The sequence below is a fragment of the Mixophyes fleayi genome, chromosome 10 (genome assembly GCF_038048845.1).
Source record: "Mixophyes fleayi isolate aMixFle1 chromosome 10, aMixFle1.hap1, whole genome shotgun sequence".
NCBI lineage: Eukaryota > Metazoa > Chordata > Amphibia > Anura > Limnodynastidae > Mixophyes > Mixophyes fleayi.
In genome coordinates this window covers 5,895,261-5,922,155 of record NC_134411.1, presented here as the reverse complement: position 1 = coordinate 5,922,155, position 26,895 = coordinate 5,895,261, and the positions used below count along the sequence as shown (strand labels likewise).

General features: G+C 40.5%; 1 protein-coding gene across 1 annotated transcript; it reads right to left on the bottom strand.

The window, feature by feature from the left end:
• Positions 1-427: 427 nt before the first annotated feature.
• LOC142104075 (solute carrier family 22 member 6-B-like) lies at positions 428-26,228 on the bottom strand. Its single transcript, XM_075188534.1, has 10 exons — positions 25,854-26,228; positions 24,178-24,281; positions 15,921-16,075; positions 15,433-15,601; positions 8,303-8,426; positions 6,723-6,841; positions 6,269-6,483; positions 3,843-3,951; positions 3,382-3,582; positions 428-488 (listed from the first exon to the last, which is right to left on the bottom strand). The coding sequence occupies exons 1-10, from the start codon at positions 26,226-26,228 to the stop codon at positions 428-430; spliced, it is 1,632 nt and encodes a 543-aa protein (XP_075044635.1).
• Between the last annotated feature and the right edge of the window lie 667 nt (positions 26,229-26,895).

Here is a 26,895-nt window from a genome sequence, read left to right as displayed (position 1 = left end):
GTTTCTATAGCACAGAGTAGTTTTGCGGGGGACCTGTGAAAATACAGCAGGAACATTTTGGAGTCAAATGCACCTCTACAGAATTTGTATATTTAACTTAAATTTATATGTGGTGTATGCTAATTATATGTGCTGTATGTGTTTGTTTTTAAGAACATACAGGTCTGACGCTTTTTAATACAAAGACCAGGCAACCAGAAAGTATTAAAAATGGAAAAGGAAGAAAAAGAAAATTCATGAGCTACTGTTTACAAGAGTGGCTAAACTGCACTGTTTAAAATGTATAAATCTATAAATGACTAGTAATAAGTTATAATAACACACGTCTGAGTTCTAGTCCCAGATTCTTGTGCGTATACGTTTGTCAAGCCATATGGAATTGATGGAAAACATGACAGTAACAGGATTTTGTGTTTATGAGATTTAATTAAGTCTCTTTCAAAGAAATCTCTTTGTTGTAGATGGTGATCTCCTCTGCATGCCTTGGTCTGTAAAGATATAAGAAGTGAACATGGTCAACCATCGTTGTCATTACAGAGCAGATAGGTGCAATACAACATGGAGGAGAAAGAGGTAAAAAACATATGTTTGACTGATACACATTCCATTATGGAACATCTTAATAAATTAGACACATAGGTGGGGATTTTTATTGAGTACCCTCAAATAAGATGCACATTGACTAAATTTTTAAATCCTCCAAAAATGGGTATTATTTATTAAGCGTATACAATGGAGGCACAGATTAAAATACTCTATCTGTGCCTTGATCGCTGAGCATTTTGTTTGCTAAGCAAGATGGCAGCTTTTGCAGAAGTGCAGAAGTTGGGAGTAGTTGGGTGGAGTGAGGGTTTTAATTATAATGTATGGAGTAGGTGCATTGATTAGTTTTCTGGAGCGCGGCAAAAATCAGTTTTCAGATTACTGAAGTGATATTAAGAGGTAGATAGGGCACATTTTTAAGAGTATTCTCAGAAGTGCATGGCCATTTTGACTCTGCAGAATGACTTGTTGCCAGAGATCGGGTCTCATCCTATAGTTTTAATGGAATCATTTTGCACTTTCCAATTACACACAAACATTCCATAGGTGGATGGGTTTGCACAGGAAGGAGAGAGGAGATAGAATATATTGAGCCAGAGTGGAGAGAATTCCTATTGAAGTATAGAATAACCAGTGTGTCTTGGGGCAGAACCGAGAATTAATTTTGTGTAGTGAGGTTATTGGGATAAGGATTTACCCCACATCGCTATTGATTTCTCATTATAAAATATAGATCATCAAAATAATTTATATTTTTTTTAAATTTAATGCATTGTATTATATCTGTATTATATTAACTGTGCAGTGCATGAGTAGATCATTGTCTATATGTCTACCTATCTATTGTATTATATATACTGATCTCATATAGTGTTCTGTATGTAATAGTATATTTAGATATATAAACATACAATATATATTATCTATATACAGTCTGTTGTTCTCTGTGCATTACATATAAGGTGCATAGAGATAGGTAAAATCACAAAGAGTCTGCAGGTATATACTGCTAATAGGATTAAATTCCCACTCAGTCTTTCCTACAGCACACAGACACACAGGTATGCCATGTGGGTAAAATTAGTTTGTTATTTTTTTATTGGTTAAGTAGTGTTTGGGAGACGAATAAAAGCCTGTTTGTGGTTGTGGGTGGGGAGACTGATGCAAACTAGTTGACCGGTAACTAGGCAGGAGGCCTGAGTTAGGGTAGCCAGGTGTCATCCTGACAAAAGAATGCTTTGTCTTCTGTTGTGAACTATAAAAATACAGTTATCCAAGTAAGAAGTGGTTGTGTCTGTCAACTGCCAGGTGTCAGCTTCACAATATATAAATGTATACTCTTATACATTTGTACAGATTCTGTTAGAGGTGCTCTCAGACTTATGTTCTTGCAGTGATTTGTGGGTACCCTCTACTTGGTCTAACTTTGTAGGCAGAGGGAAAAGGGTGGGAGTGGGTAAAGATAAGTTATCACCTAGATTTCTGTCCGGCTAAATAGTCCAACTGTGGTCCTTGATATTACAGATGTGTAGACAGACAGAAACCGTCCACTGTCGGTGCTGATGGGGATTGGACACTGTAAGGATAACACAAGATGAGCTTTCATATATATCTTTTTACAAAAAGCACCATTGCTGCTGAGCAGGGTCAACATTTGGGGGCATATTCAATTACACAGCATTTCAACAAATGTTGTAAACATTAGACTCCCCCTTACCATTTGAGCCCAGAGGGGGATGGTTTCTGGGCAACAGCCTCTAGGTTCATCGGGCCTGAACCAAATGACATTCCATTGCAAGTATAAGCAGCAGCTCCAATATCTGTCTGTTCTTATGATCCTTTGAATCTCATTTAAATATCTTATCCCACAAAACAAAAGCTCATTTTTGCTTGTGGGTGTAATACTAGGTGCAATAACTTACTAAAATATTGTACAAAAAAAACCCCCCATCAATCCAGAGTAATTGTAAAATTCACTAGAGTAGAGAAAAAAAACTAAATTATCCCTGGTGCAACGGACTCACTACATAATGAAAATTGGTCTAGCATCCCAGAGTGAGCACATCAACACAAACCTCCATCACTCAAGTTAAACGAAATGTGATTAGACAAGAAAGAGTAAGCTAAGTATGACCTATAGCGCTGCTCATCAATAACAGAAAGATACAGTAACTAGATGTTATGCTGACCATGCACTGGCAGAATTGTTTTTTTCAGCTGAGTGCTGACAATGTAATAGGTGACCAGATTGAAGAGGGCTGTCAGATCAGAAGATGGCCCTCTGCAATGCGGTATACCAGTGATGGCACATACTTGCCGATTCAGCTATTGGCCACTTCAGTTTTCCAAAAGCCTAGTTAAAATGTTAACAATTTCAGACTTTAATGGAGCTCAGTTATGACCGATACATGAAGCAAAGCTTTGTTTAAAAGTAACTGAATTGGCTGACCAGCGCTGTTTGTGTGCGTGGTGTTACCAAACAGCTGTTGGTGTAACTCAGGAGTGGAAAAATGAGTCCTTCTGTCTTATTATTTGCTCAATGTTCCACAATATCAAAGCTATTTGTTCTGTGTCGGTTGCAGTGTTATTGTTTCAGCATTGTTCTTGACCTCACAACTTTCAAATATGAATAAAAAAATAATTATATTTTACTAAAACCCAAACTGATTCTTGCCTGGATTTTCTTCTCGGTCATAGAAAGATGCAAATATTTATTTTGTCCATGGCACTGGGAATATACTAATTAACCTCTACAGAACAACGAGTAAAGAACAGGGACTAGAAATTCCACTATAATATGGAGTATAGTTGGAAGAACCAGAATAATATTATACCAACCTCTCCACATCTTGTATGGTCTCAGGGAGAGGAACACCAAGTGTCTCTGGAAGGAAACAGGCAGCAAAGCCAGAAGCTATAGGACAGAAGCTATAAATAATGAGTGGGAGATGAATATAATAGTCCGCAGTCATCTGAATAAGTGGAGCAACTATTCCTCCAAGCCGTGCCATCATAGTACCCAGTCCCATGCCAGACTGCCTGCAGTGAAATCATAAGTCATCAATAAGATAAGATACATGAATCTGACCTCTTCTGTATACCACACTGAGGGCTAGATTTACTAAACTGCAGGTTTGAAAAAGTGGAGATGTTGCCTATAGCAACCAATCAGATCATAGCTTTCATTTGTTTAGTGCATTCTACTAAATGACAGCTAGAATCTGATTGGTTGCTATAGGCAACATCTCCACTTTTTCAAACCCACAGTTTAGTAAATATACCCCTGAGTGTTTTCTCACCTGATCAAAGTTGGGTACAATTCACCAGTGTACAGGAACACACAATTGAATGATGATGCTAGACATCCCTTCCCGAAGACAGCCATTGACATTCGCACAGCATGAAACTCTAGGAAAGACAAAGCATTAACCAACATTGTTCTGCAGATGACAACAGGTATCTGCAACCTCGAAATGTATACCTTTATAAAGGGTACATATTGATGTGGATGCCAACCTGATTGACACAATATTGACTCTTTATGGTTAATATTGTTTCAATTAAGCAATACAATATTCTTATGTTTTATATGTCCAATTCTGTTCTTTTCAGAATTTAGCTTGAAGGGGTCAAAGGTTGACGTGGTTTTAACAGATGTATCTTTATTGCAGAAGGACAATCTTATTTACCTATAGGTTTAAAGAACAATGAGAAAGGTCAAGCTAAATAAAGTGAGATTTGCGATCCCAACAATTATAACAATGTTGGTTTATGTGGTTTCTATATCTCAAGGTAGACAATGTTTAAAAGAAACTTCTTTACCACATTAGCATACTGTAAATAAGATTATAGATCTTTACATTGTCTAACAGATGCTGTTAAAATGTATAAAAGCATGTACTTGTGTGGGACACCTCGATCTGCTTCAGAGGTGTCCACATCTGGGGGTAAATGTATCAAGCTGAGAGTTTTCTGGCGGGTTTGAAAAACCAATCAGATTCTAGCTATCATTTGTTCAGTACATTCTACAAAATGACAGCTAGAATCTGATTGGTTGCTATAGGCAACATCTCCACTTTTTAAACTCGCCGGAAAACTCTCAGCTTGATATATTTACCCCCTGATGTGAAAGGAATAAAGACTTCATACTTACTTCAGAAGACTTTGAAAATACTTTTTGCTTTATCAATATGAATTCTAGATGTGTATCTATGTATATCTAGAGTTGCAACTACTATTCTAATCTTTTCAACAAGATTAGAAAACAGAGCGTTGTAGTAAATGGAGTGCATTCACAGAAAGAAGAGGTTATCAGTAAAGTACCCCAGGGATCTGACCTTGAACCAGTGCTTTTTAATATCTTTATTGGTGACATTGCAAATGGTATTGAAGGGAAAGTATGCATTTTTACAGATAAACATACAAAGGATACAAAGATATGCAACAGGGGAGACACACCAGGTGGGGTAAAACAAATGATTAATGATCTTGGTGGACTAGAGTAATTGTCAAGAGTGTGGCAACTACAGTTTAATGCAAAAAAATGTAAAATCTTGTATGTGGGTCTCAAAAATACAAATGCTAAATATAGTATAAAAGGCACTATAATGGAAACTACTGAGGAGGAATCACTATTTTAGGTGACTTAAAGGCAGGTAAGCAATGTTGCAAAGCAATGAGAAAGGCAAGTCAGATGCTTGGTTGCATAGAGAGAGAAGAATCAGTAGCAGAAAGAAAGAAGTAATAATGCCACCGTAAAGGTCATCGGTATGGCCTCATCTAGAATACTGTGTTCAGTTCTGCAGGCCATATCTTCAGAAGGATATAAATACATTAGAGAATGTACAAAGAAGGACAACTAAAATGGTGCATGGTCTACAGCACAAAACTTACCCAGAAAGACTAAAATATCTTAATATGTATAGTTTGGAGCAGAGAAGGGAACAGGGGGGGGGGGGGCAGGGGCAGACATGAAACTGTCAATGGTCAAGGATTTTCACAAGGTACAGAAGGGAATCATTCTTCGAAGGAAAAGAAATATTAGAACACGAGGTCATGCATTGAAACTGGAGGGAAATAGGTTCAGAGGAAAGTTACTTAATAGAAACGGTAGTGGATAAGTGGCATAGTCTCCCATCAGAGGTGGTAGAGGCTAATATAGTAGAGCAATATAAACATGCTTGGGATAGACATATGAATATCCTTATAAAGAATTAAGGATCAAATAGGGTTTGAAGTTACTATAGGCTTAAAAAATGGGCAGACTAGATGAGCCAAGTTGTATTTATCTGCCGTCAAATTTTATGTTTCTATGTTTAGGGTTCAGTCAACTGCTTAGAATTCGGGTAACCAAAATCACTTTCTGATTTCCCTGCTAATTGTCTGTGGAAGACACAGTGTATCCAGGAGCTAAAATTACAGATAGGAATTTGTCATTTATTCCACAACTTCAGTATATATGATCTCTTTCACCAAAAAATCTTTGAACAGCCAATAGCTGCTGGAGTCATGTGAAATTTTTCGTCTATTGAAACACTGGTCCTAATGTATTCTGTCAGATGAAGAGACCTTACTATTTGGGCGCACTAATCACAATCAGTCAAATTAGCTATTGTAAAGTAAAGTGTTATCTCAGCAGTATCAATCTCTAGAGAAATGTAGATGGCTAGGAAAAATAATTTATCTAATTAATCGAACCAACAGAAACTATCAAGAAACTATTTACCTTCAGGAACAAAGATATTCACTAAGATTGCAGCACCAGCTAAGAACAAACTAGAAGCTTGCAGAACACGACGCCCCAAATAAGTAATCACGAAATAGGAGATAAACTTGGCTGGGATGTCAACTGTTCCAAAGATGATCTGAATGATGTAGATGCTGAACCCAAATTTCTGAAGGTCCAAGGCCAGACCATAGTAGGCAAAACTGGTGGAGAACCTGAGAGAACAAGGCCAAGGAGAAGAGACAATGACAGAACTGAGAATGTGTCCCGATGACTAAGGGAAATGTAGTATGGATTGTTCTACCACTATGCTAAGTTTGATTTGTTTTATTGTTGTTAGTGGAGAACCTATAAAAAGCATGAAAAAATAGCATGTACATATTATACAATTTCTGTTTCCAAATAAATATTAGATGCACGTTTATTTATGGTCAACAACAAGCTTAATACCTACCAAGTACAAGATATACAAAAGGATATCCGCCGAACCACAGGTGTCCTAATCAGATCTAATGCGGAATAATTAGACTTAGAAGAAGCATTTATTTCCTTTTGCATCTCATATTTAATTGTCTGTAGAAAGAGAGAAATAAAATGATAAGGTAAGAATGGAAACTCATTGTTATAGTGCACCTCTGGGTCCCATAGCTGCTGCACCCTTGGCAACAGTGGCCGTTACACCCTGCTGACATGCATGCTGTTCAGGGCATGCTGTTCAGCCTCTTAGACTATACCCATAGACATAAGACTACTATACTAACACTGGCTCTGTCCAATGCAAACCTGGGGCCTGATTCATTAAGGATCTTAACTTAAGAAACTTCTTATTTAAGTCTCCTGGACAAAACCATGTTACAATGCAAGAGGTGCAAATTAGTATTCTGTTTTGCACATAAGTTAAATACTGTCTGTGTACAAATAAGCTATCAAGTATTTGTGTGCTACATGAAAAAACAGTCAGTATTTAACTTATGTGCAAAACAGAAAACTAACTTACACCCCTGTCATTGTAACATGGTTTTGTCCAGGAGACTTAAATAAGAAGTTTCTTCAGTTAAGATCTTTAATGAATCGGGCCCCTGGTTCTTATTTGTGTGGTTTTACATTAAGCTACACATTGAATATTATTTTTTAAAAGTAAAATAAAAATAAATGTATGAATGGTGAGGCTGGGGTTATTCTCTGTAAACGCATACATTGTTCCCCCTTGCAATGATGATGATCTTTGTTAATTTTTTTCTACTCACTCCAGGGGGTAAATGTATCAAGCTGAGAGTTTTCTGGCGGGTTTGAAAAACCAATAAGATTCTAGCTATCATTTATTTAGTACATTCTACAAAATGATAGCTAGAATCTGATTGGTTGCTATAGGCAACATCTCCACTTTTCAAACCCGACGGAAAATTCTCAGCTTGATACATTTACCCCCAGTTGTTTTTTTTAGTGTTGATTACAGAAGTAAAATACAGGTTACTGCCCTTAAACTATATAATTAAATATGAGGCACAGGGTGGACCATAAGTGTGGAAACTCCCTTTCAAAACGGAGTAGAGTAAGGAAATATTTACCCAGCATCTACACATATGATCTGGGTGTGGTGGTAAACTTTTTAGGGTATGTGGCCAGTATGGTGGCCAGCTTGAAGTTTGCCATCTTGGCTGTTTCCACGTTTATGCCCTAGTAAAACTCTTTTTTATTAAAACACAATAACATTTCTAAAGACATTTTTTACAGTTTACTTAACCAGCTATCCCCATCAAGAGTGAATCTGGTCGGTATATACCAGAGAAGGGCTGGCATATTTTTGCCCGGGGGTCAAGACTTAACTCAGCAGCCTATTAGGGACATTTTAAAGGAATAAAAAAAAAAATGAAGGTGGCCCTGTTACCCAGCCCAAAGTAGCCCACTATGGGACCAGCATGGGGTGCAGATGCCCCCCAGCCCAGCCTGCCCTGGCATTCTTCTACTCTGTGGCAATTTGACCTGTACAAGTAGAACATCAGGGCTGATGTAGATCCTGGACCAACTACTTACATCAACAGTAACTTTTTCCATCTCCTCTGTCTTCCCATTAATCTTGGCCACTTTCTTCAGGTATTTGATAGCTTGTTCATATTTACCACCAAGAACAAGCCAGCGGCTCGACTCAGGGAGCCACCTGGGGGCCACAAAGAGTGACATCATCAGTGACCATCCTGAGGAATGTACCATGGAGGGCTATATTAATGGATAGGATTAGATCACAAATGCTCAATATTTAAGGCACATGTACAAATGGTAGAGCAGTGCTGCCCAGGATTTTTATGGGAAAAAAAATAAAATATATATATATAGTGGAAAAGGGTAACCGTATTAGGACCTTTTCAGCAGGCAAAGACAGGGTTAAGGATAATGCTGTTACCTTGGGCATGGAGCATACTCACAGGTGCACGACGTAGGTGTGATTGCTGTGGTCTGTGTGTTGTGGATAAAGGATTGTGGGATCTGGTGAGTGGAGCTTCTGACGCTGAATAGAGAAAGAATATGGAGGATCTCCAAAAGTTGGAGACAACAAAAGAAATCTTGCAGGGCTGGCAGTCCTATGTTGATATATAATGGTCATTTACAAATGGCAGCAAGTGTGGACCCACAATGCTTCCTTATGAGTGCAATACTACTTGTTTAAATATACATATGCAGGATCAGCAATTTTACACTTGGAGAAAAGCTTTGAATCAAAAAAGATATCACCCAACCTTAGTTATGACTATGCCAAGCAGGCACTAACTTGGGGAGAAGGGGCGGGGTTCCAGTTGCCAGGAAATGCCCCCTCCGGCCAAGACTAACTGACTGGCTGGTTCCTCCCTCAGGACCAACCATTGCGGTAGATCTGTTCTCCACTACATCTAAGGATTACGCACCTACAGTTCACACAACTTTAAGGGGAAGAAGGTAAGTGTTGAGGGAAGGCTGGGATCTAAATATAATGGGGGTGGTAAGCATAGAGAGTTCACTCATAACTAGACTTTCCATATTTCATGATCCTTTTTTTCCAAACAGGGCCCAAATATTCCAGGTTCCAGACAACCAGCAACTGAACTTAAAATTCCACCAGCAGCAGGTAGTGAAAGCCTCATGAACAGGTAGGAGTGAGGAGGGCAGTCTGACAATTGTCCTAATTTTGGTGGGGCAGTACTGAATTTGTTTGACTGTCCCGCTCAAGCAGGACTCTAGGAGCTGTGTACTACTTTATGCTGCACTGGTTATGAATGGGAGCTGTGTGCTGTAACAGTGCAGTAACTAACTGAGGGTTAGGGTTAGGGTTAGTACACACAGCATTGTCTATGTATTTGAAGAGCTGGAGGGCAGCACTGTCTTGAATGATAGTCATGTCAATTATATGCTTGTCATGCCCACTCTGGAGGCATGGCATGGATACCCCCTTCCAGGAATCCTGCGTTTGTCCCTGCCAGATGGGTCCAGTATGGACATGATGATATGTATAGAGTGGTATATGAGCTGCTTCCTAATGACCTCAGTAGGGAATGTCCTTCCCAATGTAAAGAACAGTTACAGAAGGTGAAGAAGGGAGCTGTATATTTGTACAAAGTTCCTTTTGTACTTACTGATGTGTAATTGTATTTACTGTTAATTAATTGTAAATGGTTCTTCACTATATGCATCTCTCCATCTTATTCAATACATGAAGGTATGATACAGGCTGGCACTGATATATAGAAGCACCAAAAGCAAACTCCTTAACCACCGGGATGGTGAAACTCTTTAAAGGGAACACAGGTCTACATTTATACGGCATGCCTCCTACAACAGTAGTGTAACAGGGAAACCATAACACTGAGGAAAGACCGATATTATAAATACAAAGTATAACTGCAATTGGTTTGGACCTTCACTATATCTGTTCCTCTGACATTTATGAAAGTATACAAGAAGCTATACAAGAAGGTTGAGAATGTTGGAGTGGCTTTCGGCACTCTTACTGTATGACAAACAGTAAAGCCGCATACATTGTATGTATTTTGTATCCATATATACAGCACTATTTTTGCTACATACTATCTAGTGAATACCTTGTAGCAACTCCCACCCCCCCCCCCCCCCCCAACACAAAAGAGGACAGAAACCTGGGAGATTTCCTTATACACCAAACACTGTAAGATTCGAGCTGCACCAGACCCCACCTGTACAAGTCTACATGTCTGACTAGCGCATTTCAAGGTCAATGCCCACGTCATGGTCCTTGGAACTGCTCCTGGTAAAATAGTCTGTGCTTAACTTTGTGGATACACCTGGAAATACACCTGGTAAGAAACTGAAGCATCACTTCAAAGTCCAACCTACTAAAACTTTAGTAGTACTGTTACGGCTAACGGTCTTATCATAAACCTGTAGAACAAGAAGGAGAGGTCTTCACCTGTAGCAGCCGCCTTTCCCGTAGAGCTCGTTATGCTGACAGGTACTCGGATGCCCCCAGGTCTTAAACTCAGAGTAGTACAGGTTTATGAATTTACCGCAGCGCGGGGAATAGTGAATCAGCGTGGTCAGGAAACAGGCCGAGGTCTTAGGGCCCGAAGCAGGTACTGTGGTCAGAGACAGGCAAGATGTCAGGGCTGGCAGCAAATGAGGAGGGTCGAGAAACGAAGCAAAGGTCAGGCAAATAATCAATGTCCAATAAACAAGGCCAAAGGTCATACACGAGTAATCCAAAATAGCAAACAGGTTCAAGGCACAGGAGCAGGTTAGCAAACTGCAACTGAGAACTATAACCAGCAGGGAGGTTAAGCCTTCCCTACCTTAAATAGTTAGCAGGGTTAATCACAAAAGAGGAACACAGGCTTGGCAATCAGTCTAAACAAGCTGTTAATGATTTACACTTGATTTCACAGTTAATTGTTGTAATGTAGTACTGCTTTTTTTCTTGGCCTTTTTATGGGAGGAAGATTCACCCCCCAGCAGCAGCAACAGCAGCAGCAGCAGCAGCAGTGGGATTAATGCTTTCTTCAGCGGAATCAATTATAGTGCAGGAGTCATCCAGCCTTACTAAGTGGGATGCAGGGCTAACTCAGAGCGCTACAGAGGATATTGATGCGGATGGTGTTGTGGGTGTATTTTGTAGCCTTCAGGATGTCGGTGACCGAAGGGTCCTAGCTGATGATGGAGTGCTTGTAATTTTTTGGGAAAAACTTTCAGCTTTTCCCAACACTTTGCCATGAACTCTCGTCAAATGGCGTACCATGGATGAGGTTCCAAGATGGTTAAGATCCCTCCCTCGACTGACTGTGGCTCGACATACACTACAAATGGCTATACAACTGTTGTCAGGATTTGGGTAGAAATAATTCCACACATAAGAAGTGGATTTTTTGGTTTTATGCCCAGGCATGACAATGGCCTTTTTCTTGACACGTGCCAGAACTGCTGCCACTGGTGCAGGACTTACACAAACAACCTTATCCTCATCAACATCCTCATTAGCGCCCTTGTCGCCTACACTAATCTCCCCCTCATACTCTTCTAATTCCAAAGTGGCATCCTCAATTAGTGTATCACCGGCTACACTCGGGCTGTTCAGGCACTCATCGGCAGAACTGCTGAAAGGGCCCTTCTTTATGGGTACACTAACAGAATGCTCACGATTAGACATACCACTGTTGGATGGATTCTCCACAGGGATTGGTGTCATTTGTGAATCAGAGCAAACATTATCCTCTAATGCCTTACTGTTTTCTTGCAGCTCGGTTTTCACAAGTAACAGTAGTTGTGCACCACTTTTGGACTGCAAATTACTTGGTTTTGCTTGGTCGGGAGTGACCGTACAAGAAGAAGGCTCAGTAACATTTTTTGATCTGGCATTAATAAAGAAAGACGAAGGCCTCATTTTTTCTAGGCCACTGTATCTGTAGAATGGCATGTTGGCAATTTTTTTTTTTATCGGCAGTTAACTTATCCTTAGTTACAATTCTTTTTTGCTTCAACATGGTAAAAAAAAAATTGGGGTGTGTTTTTTTGCCTGTTTTAAAAAGACTACGTACTTTTACATAGGCTTTACCAGATGAGGTACTGGGAACACTACCATCAGGACTGGTGCCAGCACCTGCTTGATGATCCTGCTCATATGTGGACTGCTTTGAATCCATTTTAATGAGCCCAAAGCACTTGTAGTGCTAAATATTAAATAGATAGTGCTGCTAGATAAGACTTTCAACACCATAAAAAATTGTAGTTTCACACTGGGGAATATGGGACACCCCAAACCACTTGTAGTGCAAAGTATTAAATAAATAATGCTGCTAGATAAGACTTTCAACACCAGAAAAATTGTGGTTTCACACTGGGGAATATGGGACACCCCAAAGCACTTGTAGTGCTAAATATTAAATAGATAGTGCTGCTAGATAAGACTTTCAACACCAGAAAAATTGTAGTTTCACATTGGGGAATATGGGACACCCCAAAGCACTTGTAGTGTAAAATATTCAATAGATAGTGCTGCTAGATAATAATTTCTGCAGCCAGAAAATAGTTTCTGTAGGAGGGAATATGACACCCCAAACAGTTGGTAATGTTTGCAAAAATGCCTCTATCCTCCTCTCTTACTGCTATAACAATTGCTAGGAGAATTGCTAGAAGAATTGCTAGAATAATTGCTCTGTCCCTGCTCTAATGTTACCTGCTCTAATGTTGCCTGCGACCTAACCCTGCTTTCTCCCTCTGTCAAATGGCGATGGATTACTGTGGAGGCGGATATTTATGGATTTCAAATATCGCGAGAACCGAGTTTCAAGATCCGACGACGTCACAATGACTTTTTACCTCAAATTCAAATCCGAATTGGCGCGAGAGTACCGAGCCTGCTCGGCTCGGTACTTGGATAGGTGAAGTTTGGGCGGGTTCGGATCTCGGGGAAACGAGCCCGCCCATCTCTAGTTTTAATACCTGCTCCAGAATGGCTTGATAGCTCAAACTTGCTGTTTGAACTATTTTGCCATTCTGAACATAAGAGAAAGCACCATTGACATTTAAATTATGTTGGCAATCATTATTTATTGATTAAGGGGCAAAATGAATTAAATATAAACTTATGAGGGGAAACAAAAATCATTATATTAAGGGGAAAAAATTATTTAATTATTATATAATTCGGACAATATGTAATGACAAATTGTGCAACATAAATATTTATATTCAACATTAATAATCAGTTAATAATATTATATATTCATATTTCCCACTTAATATAATGCTATAATAGTGTCCCTTTAAAAAAAATATATATAAAAAATTCTCTCATAAGTTAATATTACATTTATTTTGTTCCGTTATCAATAAATCCCCCTTTAGTAAATCTAGCCCTAAGGGGCATATTCAATTGACGGCGGGATTGCCGAAAATCCCGCGCTCCAAAAATATTACCGTTAATACGGTAATATCTCGCTGGATTTCAGCTCGCTGCGAGCTGAAATCCAGCGAGTAAATTACCGTGTTAACGGTTTTCCTGCGCAGGTGTTCCGTAATAACGGTAGTATTTTTGGAGCGCAGGATTTTCGGCGATCCCGCCGTCAATTGAATATGCCCCTAAGAGTTCATCATTTAAAAAATGTCTTTATCTTTCTTTTAAATTTATGAATTCATATTTACCAGCCCCAGGGCTGATGCACTAGAGCGTCCTGGTCTTTCTCTGTTAATTTAAAATCCTTGGAGGTCCAGAGGTTTCTTCAGAGTCCTTGCAAGACTGAAAAACTATGGAAAATAAATTTCCTTCCCCCTCTCCTTTAACTACCCTCACCTTGTCCTGTGTTCTGTCTCGCCTCCTACCCCCTCCTTTCCCTGAGTGGCTACCGGCACTGCTCAGGTATAACAAAATAGTACAGACTTCGTTATCTGCCCCCCTTTCTTCATGCCACTTGCCTCGGGACGCCTAACGACGATCCTCCCTTATCCCTCTTCGGCACCATTGCTGCGCCTGCGATTCCTTTAAGAGACAGTGTGGGACAGCAAGGTCTCTCAAACTGAGACAATTTTGTTGGTGTATGACAAAATTTGGATTTGTCTTCTTCCCGAGGCTTGAGGGGCAGAGGAACAACTGCCCACTGGAAAACTCTTCTTTTTACAAGTGAAAGGCAGTAGTGAGACAAAGGTAGGGCCTCCATTGGTGCTGTGATAATGCACTAAATAGTGCCGAGTGGATTTATATAGCATTAGTACAATGGAGTGCCTTTTTAGTGAATTTATTTGGTCCATATCACCAATCACATAACAAACTTCTCCACCAAAAAAATAGATACTGACATGGCTTTTTTCCTACTGCCAGCTGTGCAAGAAATGGGCTGTAAATGTCAATAAATGACAGTCCTGTTGTACCATATGTGCCAGCTTCCTAAGACAATATTACAATCCTTTCATTAGTTGTGTTCTACCTTAGGTTCTTACCTAGAGATGAGTGAAGTTGTGACTGAATTTCACAGCTATTTTTAAGTTGGTTTGCCACTCCACAGAATGATTGTTCGACACAGTATTTGTAAAGTCTGCATTTTGAGGAATTTATAGTTTACAAATAGAGCTGGGACCACAATGGTGTAATTTCATTCTGCTTTGTGATATGATTGGAGTATAATACAGGAGAAGTTCAGGTGAAACAAAAATGATTGGGGGGATCCTGGGTGGAAAAAATGATAGGTGGAAATCTGCATGGAACCCTGAAGGCCAAATTCGTCTGGAAACCGTGAAATTCTACATCCAAAGATGGAATCAGGCGATTTTTTTGCACCACCGTTTTGAAAATATAGCTCTACTTTTACCTGATAACTGGACAATAGGTCTGTTCAATACTCAGTAGCATCGCAGCTAAAAAAGTTAGCTTTGCATATTATTAATAATATGTTTTGACATCACAATAAACCATTGCTAATAACATAATTTATCAATATAGTCAATGTAATTTTTTTATGTTGGGTTACAATGATTACAAAATGTGGAATCACCTTGGTATCCTCTATCCAATATAACTGTGATTGTCTTATCGGTCTTGCGCCTTTATATTGGCTTAGTCATTTTTAATTGTCTAATAATTTTACACTATAGTTATCCCTTATATTATTGCTACTTAGGTATTATAGAGAGATACTGTATTAGGAAGAATGGTGAGGAACAAAGATATACAATACCATGCATATAAAAAGTAGATGAAGAAGGGAAGAGATGCAGCCAATTGCATCATGCGCCAGTCCTGGATCAGATAAGCCAGTCCCACCAAGATCAGCTGACCAATTGTGTAACAGTACCCAGTGGCTGTGCTGGTGAAGGCCCGATATTCTGTGGGAATCCATTCCACATCTAAAGAGAAATCCTACTATTAAAGAGCAAGTAAAGCCACTTTTAGACATTAAGCTAAATAGTATCGCTAATGTGTTTATATGTAATTAAACCTATATGGCAAACAGTTAAAAAAAATTAATTAAAAAAAGTGGTGGTGCTTTTTTATGTTTCATTACTCTTTGACAGTTTAAATACACAGTTTATGTAAGTGACTTGCAGTCTTCTAGGTAACGGATATTTACAGACTTCAGATTGGTGGGATCAAACATAGGGGCAGGAGAATCTATCTATATATGTATCTATCTTGATACAAAAGTATGATGAATTTTATACTCACTCAGAGAGTAGGCATTGAGAACAATGCCAGAAAGCGAAAACCCAGTCAGGAAACGAAACACACAGTACAGGATGTAGTTAGGAGCAAATGCTGCACATACTCCAGTCACAGACATCTGAAGATTTGACCAGATATACAACGGTCTGCGTCCAAACCTGAGGTTACAAGGAAAGAATATTTTTTTAGTGATCATCTTATTTTGTGGGTGTAGTACCTAGTAACGGTACTGACTACCCCAAGACTGAAGAGGACAATATGAGGACTCAGATTCCATACTACAGCGACCTGAAGAATAAACGACTTTACAGGATGCAGATGACTTGATGAGGCGACTCACTCTGCTGCCGACTGTACAATATGACATCATCAGAAACCGCGACTTATGTTAAAGCGGTGAAGGTTGGACCCACCTGTCATTAATGTAATGTAAGTAATATTTTAGGGGTATGGGGTATTAGGGTTAGGAGTTAAGGTTAGGGTTAGGGTTTACCCTAATCCTAACCCCTAAAATAATACTTATATGACATTAATGACAGGCGGGTCCGTCCCTCTCCACTTTAACACAAGTCGTGGTTTCTGATGACCTCATTTTGTAGAGTCGGCAACAGAGCGAGTCGTTCCATCAAGTCATCTGCATCCTGGTAAGTCGTTTTTTTTTCAGGTCGCTGTAGTTTGGAATCGGAGACCTCATGTTGTCTTCTTTAGTGTCAGGATAGTCAGTACCTTTAAACCGACTACAATCGTTTATTACATAAGAAGGTGCAAGGTTTGCAATAAGGCACACTGCCATATTTATGGAAAAGTCCTACTTACATCCCTAGCCAGTGACCTAGATTAAGAACCTTTTCCTTTTACTCATTGAAAATACAGTGACAATACAGTGACAAGTGAAATGTTTTAACTTAAATGGACCCCTGGAGCCTGGTTGATTAAGTCACGTAAATGCCGATACGTGCTGTAGGTTGTGTAAAATCGTACTGCTCATGGCCAGAACAGAAGCATACACCTGAGGACACAGCAATATCCAATTCATCTTCGACCCTTACCACAGCCTACGGTTTCACGGGCAAAAAAGGGAGGGGCCTGGTCATATGCACATAGTTAATATACAGTAAGGGCGTGCCAAGCTTGAGCACATGCAGCAGTGTCCAAATTCAAGCTTTGGGCATCTCTTAGGTACATGATTTTCAGTCGTGTCACTTGCACCAGCTACAGGTCTGGTGTAAGTGCTGACTGCTAGTGATGATGGACACGTATGCTAGAACATGTGTTTGCAATCAGGAGCAACTGTAAAGCAAGTGTAGACATTAAGAACACCCTAATAAATGTATTCAATGGAAGAAAACCCCCCAGAAAAAAACAACTTTTTTGATTCATTATTTTGTCATTAATAACTATGGGCCTGATTCATTAAGGATCTTAACTTAAGAAACTTCTTATTTAAATCTCCTGGACAAAACCATGTTACAATGCAAGGGGTGCAAATTAGTATTCTGTTTTGCACATAAGTTAAATACTGACTGTTTTTTCATGTAGCACACAAATACTTGATAGCTTATTTGTACACTGAAATTTAAAGTTGATATTTGTGTGCTACATGAGAAAACAGACAGTATTACAATGCTTCATGCCTCGGGAGTATTTGAAAGAGGATCCTCTCTGCCTTGCTTCATGCTTCCTTTCATTCTAAATTTTCTGACCAATACCGCAGGAGTTGTGCCTTCAAAGTGGGTGTTAAAATTTGTTTGTCTAGCTGGAACATCAAGCTATGGCAACATTGTAGGGAATTGGAACCTAAGTTCATCGGATATTTTCTAATCATTAAACAAGTGAAACCTGTTGCCTTCAGGTTCAAGTTTCCCAGATCACTGAGCATACCCCTTACCTTCCACTGTTCTCTCCTAAAATTGTTGTCCCTTCCAATAAGTTTGGAACTCATAGTTCTATTAGGCCCTTACCTATCAAGGTTCATAGACATCAGGAATTTATAGCAGAAAAAATTCTAGACTCCAAAAGGGTGCACGGTCGGGTGCAATTATTAGTCCATTGGAAGGGATATGGTTTGGAAGAGAGGTCCTGGATCCCAGAGAAATATTTACATGCAGAAAGAATAAAAAAAGAATTATTCAAAAAATTCCAGAACATACCAGGATATAGGGCCATGTCAGGACCACGCAGGTTAACTGTTTAAACAGTTGCTTTAAATTTCAATTCACTCAGGTCGCACTGAGATCAGACACTAGTGCCAGAGAGCTGTCTATTCGGAAGGATGTCCTGCCAGCCTTCTGCTACCATCGGATATCTGCAGAGTTGTTTTTCAGGAAAGTCTGTCAACATTGCTGTTGCTATTTCATTAAATCGTTTTTTTCTTGTAGGTCTTCTCGTTGTCGGATTTCTCGTAATCGTTGAAGGAATTACCACCGCTCACTGTTATGAATCCCAGTGCATTCATGAAGAGCAACGGAAGTGTAAAGAAAAGTGTCTTTATTCAGGTAAATACACAAACAAAGATAACTCAGATCCACTGATAAGAACAGGTTCCTTAGGAGACTGTATAGTAAAAATGGCAGGAACAGGTATTATAAGTATTACCCCAGTCCAGAAGGTACAAGGCTGTCCAGGAAAGAAGAGTCCAGGGATCAAGCAGAGATCAGACACACAAATCCAAATAGCCAGGCAGAGATCTAGCGAATAGGCGAGGGGCAGAAGTCAGGCCATAAGGTCAGGGCAACACGCAAAACAGCGTGGTCCAAGGTACAGGCAAACAGGCAAGGTCCAAGGTGCAGGCAGCGGTCATACACAGAAGTTCAATCTAGAAGGTATATACCAAACAGCACAGGAGAAGGTTAGCAGCAGCCAGAAACAAATGGGATGAACTGCACAGAGCACAGCTTGAAGCAGGTATTTGAAGCAGTGCAACAGGTGCAGTTCTAATTAGCATCAGACAAGGAGATTAACTTCTTCAGGCATGTTGCAGAGTTCAGGAGCAGGACAGCAGCACTTCTGATGGATTATAGGTACTGCTGCCAGATACAAAACAAAGGCAGTCATAACACTCACAACGCCGTCCCACTGTCCCAATCTCCACGCTGAGCGACATTTGCTCCTCTTGTTACCTCTGTGCCCTCTTCCACTTACAATGTAAGCTCTCTGATGAGCAGAGTCCATTATACCCTTTGTTTTCATGTCTGTGTTTATTTTGTCTACCTTGTATGTCCCTGTTTTATGCATGTACTTTTTTCCCTCCTGTATGGTGCTGCGGAGCATTGTAGCGCCTTACAAATCTACGATAATAAAAATAAGGGAGGGAGGGTTCAGCCTGATGAAGAGAATGGCATTGATGCAGCTTTTGAGTGGCAGCTGGAGCTGGCTGAATTAGGAGTTTCCTGAATTTCTACTGGCAGTTGAAAGACAAGAAGCTGTTGAGAGAATAATGGAACTAGCTGGGGCAAGGGAAGAGTTGCCTTTTCCTGTCGAGATACTGAGAGTGGAAATTCTCAGGGAAGGGCTGGTTGTTGATGAAATTCCAGTAGACATGTTATGCCTTCTGATAGCCACGGCATAACATTTGCCTTGGCCCAGGGGAAACACTGAAGTCCCCCTAGATTACTATTTGAGAGACTGTGCCCATTCTGACTGCCCATTTCACACCCTTTAGAAGAGGGTGGGAGCATTGTATGGAGCAAGAATACCAATGTATATCACTTGCTTTTCAGCAAGTGGTAACATCCATCAAGTACCAAGCAAACATTTTTGGACTCAACAGGGGAAGGGTGGAATGAACACTTGATCTACTCCCTAGTGGACACAGCACAGACTGTGTTAGATCATGTTACAGAAGGAACTGCAGTTTTCATCATCCTCAGGGTCCTATAGAGGACCACAAAAGGGAGAGCTTGCTCTTTTGGAGACAAGCAAGTAAGAGCAGAAGAGGTGCTGGAGGAGCCAGTGTCCTGGGTAGGCCGGTTAACTGCAAACATCGGTAATGACTCCTGCTGCAGACACTACTGCTGAGTGCTGCAACAGTCAAGAGGGAGGGAGAGGGATAGCGTCTGAGGTATGCTATGATTGAACCTGTCATCAATGTTGTCAACCTATTCTGCGCAGGAACATTGATCCAATGCCCCCTATCACATTCATATTCCTTCGCACACTAGCATCAGTGTCTGCACTGGGCCCCAACTTTGTGCACCCCATCAAACAATTGCTCAGCTTATGGCCTATAAATGATTTGAGCAGCTTCCACTTTTGTATGTGTTAGGGAGAAGTAGCAGTGTCTGGCTCTGTGTAGCGCATGTCATTTGAATTACTGCTTGGGAAATATATAGTATTTAAATTTGTTAATTTTAATCCCCTGTTATACCATCCCACAACTCCCACGCCCATTTATATACTGTCCCTTTTCCGCTTAGACCCTAAATTTATATAATATAATAACTTGTATGTCTTATTTTTTGGGCTTCTGTTTTTCCCTTTAAAAAAATAAATGGGAATCTTCTTTCCTGCAGTAGTCCAGATGAAAATGTCAATTAGATAATGTTAATAGACGGACACAAGTTCATTTAATATAGCCACATCTCTATTGAATTAAGTGGTATTATCTGGAGGGGGTCAATAAACAATCAGTCAGTCAGAATCAGATAGTGCTACAGATAGTTATTAATGTCATTGCGAATACTTGCACCAGCACCCACAAGAGATAAGCCTCCTAAAAGGCGTATTTGCAGATTTGTTCACGTCTCCTTGTGCCGCAGTTATGTGAACACACTCTTACTGTATTTGCCCAATTCTGCCGCTCAAGGCGCATGGAGACATTTGTATGCAAAAGTCTACATATGGACGTGCATTTTTGATGCGTATGCACAGTATGGAAATGTGCATCTTTCACAAAATACACACAAACAAGCAACTCTAAATAAGCCTCTATTAGAGTTGTTATGGGCAAAGGGCAACGCTTGCGGGATTCCCAGGGTTCTACAGCTGAAACTAGCGAATCAAGAGGTCCATAAATATTGTGATAAACACATATGTAGCTTAAAAAATAAATGGACATAATCAGGTATAGTCATTTAAGTGTACAGTCATTAAATCTTATATGGAACGGTTAAAAGAACAAGTGTCACGGCTAAGTGAATTGGGGGCATGTATTGTTAAGAGAGAGAGGGGCATGTATTGTGAAGAAGGTGGCATGCATTGTGAAGCGGAAGAAATGTATTGTGCAAAGAGAGGGGACCATGTATTGGGAAGAAGGGCAATCCATTGTGAAGAGGGAGGGGGGCATGTACAGTAAAGAGGGAGGTTTCCTTACGGTGAAGAAGGAGGGGGGCATGTGTTGTGAAGAGGGGGAAAGGCTGCCATATTAACTTGTTCTTGGCCCCACAGCTTCTGATGGCAGCCCTACTAACAATTGCAGCTAACATGAAGAGAGGTACGAATTCCAGACATGTCAGCAAACAATTCAACATTAGACATGATGTCAGGGATGTACAAGGTAGACGAACATGAGATATAGGGTAAAGTGGACCCTGCCCAAGAGAGATTCCAGAAGGCAGCGATAATGAGAAACAGTAGGAGCAAAAGGACATGAGTGGATGTGGTGGACAGAGGAAGTAGAGGGAATAGACATGAGGGTAAAGGAGGGAGTAGGGTAAACAAGCATAAAGAGGTGGGTTATAAGGAAGTTTTTGAAGGACCTCCTACAAGTGACATAGTCACATAGGAATTGCATGATAACATGATCCTTCAATTGTACAGCCAGCGTCGGACTGGGCTGGCGGGGGGCCGGGGGATCCACCGGTAGGCCCTGATGCCATATAGCTCCGCCCTCTTCTGTGGTGGGGCAGGGCTAAAAAAATTATTCCTCTGCCCTTGACTAATTGGTGGCAGTGGGGGCCGGGGGCCAGGTGTCAGGTGCCATGTGGGGGAAAGTGGGGTCAGTGTGGCAGTGGGTGGCTGATCCCTCCTCAGGGACCAGCCACTTTCGCTAAACAGGAAACAGGAAGTAGCGTGCGTTCCACTGTACTTCCTGTTTTGCTTTTGATTGCACAAGGAGCATGGAGCGACACAGAGAGGAGGCTCCAGCAATAAGGTAAGTGTGAATGAAAGGGGGGGCCTGATATTTGTGAGAGTGATAGGGGAGAGGGGGCTGCTATTTGTGAGAGTGACAGGGGAGAGGGGGGCTGCTATTTGTGTGAGTGACAGGGGAGGGTTGGGGCTGCTATTTGCATGAGTGACAGGGGAGAGTGGGGCTGCTATTTGTGTGAGTGACAGGGGGAGGGGGGGGTGCTATTTGTGTGAGTGACAGGGGAGGGGGGGTGCTATTTGTGTGAGTGACAGGGAAGGGGGGCCCTGCTATTTGTTTGTGACAGGGGAGGGGCCCTGCTATTTGTGCTAGTGACAGGGAAGGGGGGCCCTGCTATTTGTGTGAGTGACAGGGAAGGGGGGCCCCTGCTATTTGTGTGTGACAGGGGAGGGGGCCCTGCTATTTGTGCTAGTGACAGGGAAGGGGGGCCCTGCTATTTGTGTGAGTGACAGGGAAGGGGGGCCCTGCTAATTGTGTGAGTGACAGGGAAGGGGGGCCCTGCTAATTGTATGTGACAGGGGAGGGGGCCCTGCTGTTTTTGCTAGTGACAGGGAAGGGGGGCCCTGCTATTTGTGCTAGTGACAGGGAAGGGGGACCCTGCTATTTGTGCTAGTGACAGGGAAGGGGGGCCCTGCTATTTGTGTGTAACAGGGGAGGGGGCCCTGCTATTTGTGTGTGAAAGGGGAGGGGGCCCTGCTATTTGTGCTAGTGACAGGGAAGAGAGGTCCCTGCTTTACTGTGTGAGTGACAGGGAAGGGGGCTGCCATAATGTGTGAGGGAGTGTTTGTTTTTTATATAATGTGTGATATGAGGGAAAGGAGTGGGATTGTAACTCCAAAAACATACTAAGAGGTTAATTGGCTGCTATCAAAATTGACCCTAGTCTGTCTCTCTCTGTCTGTATGTGTGTGTACATTAGGGAATTTAGACTGTAAGCTCCAATGGAGCAGGGACTGATGTGAATGAGTTCTCTGTACAGTGTTGCGGAATCAGTGGTGCTATATAAATAAATGGTGATGATGATGATGAAGGGGGCTAATTATTTAATGGGTGGTATTTTATTTGTGGGGTGACGGTGGGGCAATTTAATTTCTTGGTGGGTTGTTTAATTTAATAGTGCGGCCTATTAAATTAAGACGGGGTGACAGGACCTTTAATTTAATGCTGGGGTGGTTTGCTGCTATTAATTGAATGTGGGGCTTAGTTTGGTTAGGAGGGATATTAAATGTGAAAATGAATTATTTAATGCCGGGGATGATCGTGGGAAATGGCTATATTAAACGTAAATGCTGTTAATGTATTGCTGGGGCTGTTTGAAGGGAGAGTAATAAGTTTATTTATTAAATGGGAATACTATTAATTTAATGTTGGGGCTGGATAGAGGCCTAATTATTAAATGTGGGTGCTGTTGATTTAATTATAGGGATGGGTGGAGTTTTCTAAATTTCATGTACCTTTTTTTTTTTTTCAAAAGTGTCCCCAACATTCCAAGGATCCAGACAAGCAGAAACTGATCTAAGACACCAGCAGCCACAGGTGGTGAAATGACAAGAACAGGTAGGAGAGACCAGGACAATCTGCCAACTGTCCTGAATCTGGTGGGGCAGTCCCGAAATTTTGTGGCTGTCTTGCATATTCAAGATTTGGTCCAACTACAAGGACACTTGGTAGGTATGTCCTGCTTCACACTATACTGTTCGTGAAGGCAGAACTGCATGCAACTAACAATGGTGCACACAGTTATGCCTGTGTATTTGTCTAAAATGATAACCTCCTGTCTTGAGTGCACCAGCACCCCCTTTGCAGCACTATATGGTATTAGGTGGGCCCCAGTCATTGGTTTCCCCGGTGGGCCCTTCATGTCCCAGTCCGACACTGTGTCCAGCTCAGCGTAATGTAATGATGTCTTATAAATAAAGGAATTAATAATGATGTTTTGATAAATTGAACATATCATAAATGCAGGACAAGCTTCTCTGACTTTCCCCTCCCGACCCTTTGCAATAATATTTATTTCCAAAATTTATTTTTTTGTTATACTTATTATGTCAGCAGAATATGATCCCTACTTACAAATACTTGTTTGAAGCTATAGATATGCAGTTGTACTTAGACATGAGGTAATAAAAAACTATTGGTAGATGAAAACTTTAGTTGGATTTGGAAAAATCTTACTTGTCTGATAGACCCCCAAACACAATGGACCCAACCAGCACACCTGCCATGTAAATGGACTGAGCCAGCTGTCTCATTCTGCGATGACTGCAGACCAGATCCCACTGCAAGAAAGTATGGAGGCATAAGAGGAGACTTTGGAACAACTTAATAGGGAATGGGACATGGAATACTATGAATACAATCTGTTATTTTTGTAAAATGTAGAATGTTGAATTAAAAATATGTACTAATAAACTTCATTATGTGAAATGTTTTTACCCACCCTCCACTGATACCAGTAACTCCTGTATCTCCCTAAGGGGTCTATGCATCAAGCATTTTTGACACATAAAACTACTGTTTCTGCATCTCTTAAGTATAGTTGCCGTGCATTAACTGCCTATTGGAAGAGATGTTACAGAAATCTCCGTTTAGGCAAATACTGTTCAGCATCGCAGTCCCCATAGATTACTATGGGGACTGTAATGTACTGCAATGCATCAAGCTTTGATAAGCTGTGCATTGCGCAGACAGATAATGCCATCTCAGGATGGAGTAATCTGTCATTTCCTTTGGGAAGTCATGTTATTAAGGTGACAGTGTCTATTTTCTGTGTCACATTTGTACATTTTAATGGTACTCCCGCATAAAATTCATCTGCATGGTGAAAAATCTGTTTCATTGATTGTTTAGGCTGATGTCTGATTACTTGGGCCTTCTATGAATGGGAAAAAGCAGGTCAAATTTAGCAGACGGGGGGCGGGGGGGGGGGGGGGGTTGCTGGAGGTGTTCTGTGTCCAATCACTGTCCTGGGAACGCCCCACAAAAATGTACAATATCATCTTCATTATGTGTACTGTGCTGTCTCACCTTGTATTGTAATTCGTTTTTGTCCCTGTACGGCGCCACGGACACCTTGTGGCACCCTATAAATAGAAATTAATAATAATAATCTTCTAAGGCTCATTTAAATATCTTGTCCCACAAAACAATATCTAATTTCTACATGTGGGTGCAATACAAGGCTAATTGCTGCACCTAGTCTGGATCTATCAAGGAATACCCGATCCCCTAAGCTGCTCCCATCAGAGCTAACTCTTGCACTCCTACAATCACTACTACCATGCCTAAATAATACATGCATTTTGCGTATAAATAGGTGAAATATGTAAAAACAGGCACATGACATCACAATATAATATTTGCTGCGCAAGTCCATAATTACATAAATAAACCATTATGCCCTTGTAGAAGCATGCACTATTCATGTGGGCACATTAAAGGACCTTAAGACTGCTGCTGTAATATAAACTATTATGTATCCCATTTAAATTACCAGCTGTGTACAGTAAATCTCATAGTTATGAGCAAATAGGTGATTAGTTTTATGGAACATATTATATATACATATTTTGTTAACCTCTGAGTAGCAATTGATCTAACAAAGACTCAGGCTAAATCGTGAGTGAGCCAAACAACATGTCAGTTTTCAGTAATGCTTTCAAAAACAGATTTGCAGATAAGACATCTCTCTTTATGCAGTAAAGTATGCAGTAATACATTAAGTTAAATGCTATTATTAAGTAATTTCACATTAGTAAATATTGCTGATTATGAGTAAAAGATAGTGAGAGTTAGATAAAGGCAGACAGAAGAACTAGAGATAGAAAATAATACATTTAAAAAATTCACACCTGGTTTATGATAGTTGAAGAAAACTCGCTGTCATCGTAAATCCAGCCGTTTGCACACGTCATTGTATCTATGTCACTAGTGTTCCTTGTAGAACTGTCATTGAGTAAATTAAATTGGGGGTCTGTATACCTCAAGCAGCTAGAGGGATTTCCATTAGACCCCGCTGGAATAAAGGCAGGTAACCAAATCCCTGTAAAATTGCCATCCTCCCATGATTCGTTGAGTCTACAACGATGTTTGGGAATAGCTGCTGTGAAGTTCTGCATGAGATTGTGGCTTGCCAACATGAACATCGGCATGGACAGCAGGAAGACGTGTATGATCTGATATCGTCCCATGCCCCCTATTCTCTCCAGGATCTCCTGAAATGCCATGTTGCTGCTCCCACTCTCCACACACTAGGATCATGTAACTTTTGTTGCAGAGATCATACTTATCATTAAACCAACAGTAGACTTTTTACTGTCGATTGTCACTCAGACACTGTGTGTGCTGTGGTCTTATATAAGGGTAGAATGTATAAGGATTTGGGAGGCGTGAAAGCCCATCAGCTAATAGGATTATGTTAAACTTTTACTGGTATACTGAAGCATTAACTTGTGAAAAGAGAAAACTAAATTAGGGATAAAGGGCAATGTTTAAGGAAATATATAGAGCAAGTTCCAGTACAAAACTTAAAAGTAACCAATGAACTTACAATCCTGTTTTCAAGCATATGTATATGTATACATTGCATAATGTAGCCTATTATTATTATTAATAATCTTTATTTATAAGGTGACACTTAATTTCTAAGAGAGGCCTCACTTATATGTTAGCAATACCAAAACCAACTTCTCATTATTTGTTTCAGACATGTTTTGAATTTTAGTTATTTGTCTTCAATTTTACCACAGTCCACACAATATCAGAGATATTTGATTTAAAAGAGTAGATAATGCCCCTCAAAATGAGTCCTTTATGTCTTAAAGGACCACTAAATCTAAAATACATGTTATCTATAAATGCTCTACAAATAACATTCATAAACATGTGTTACTC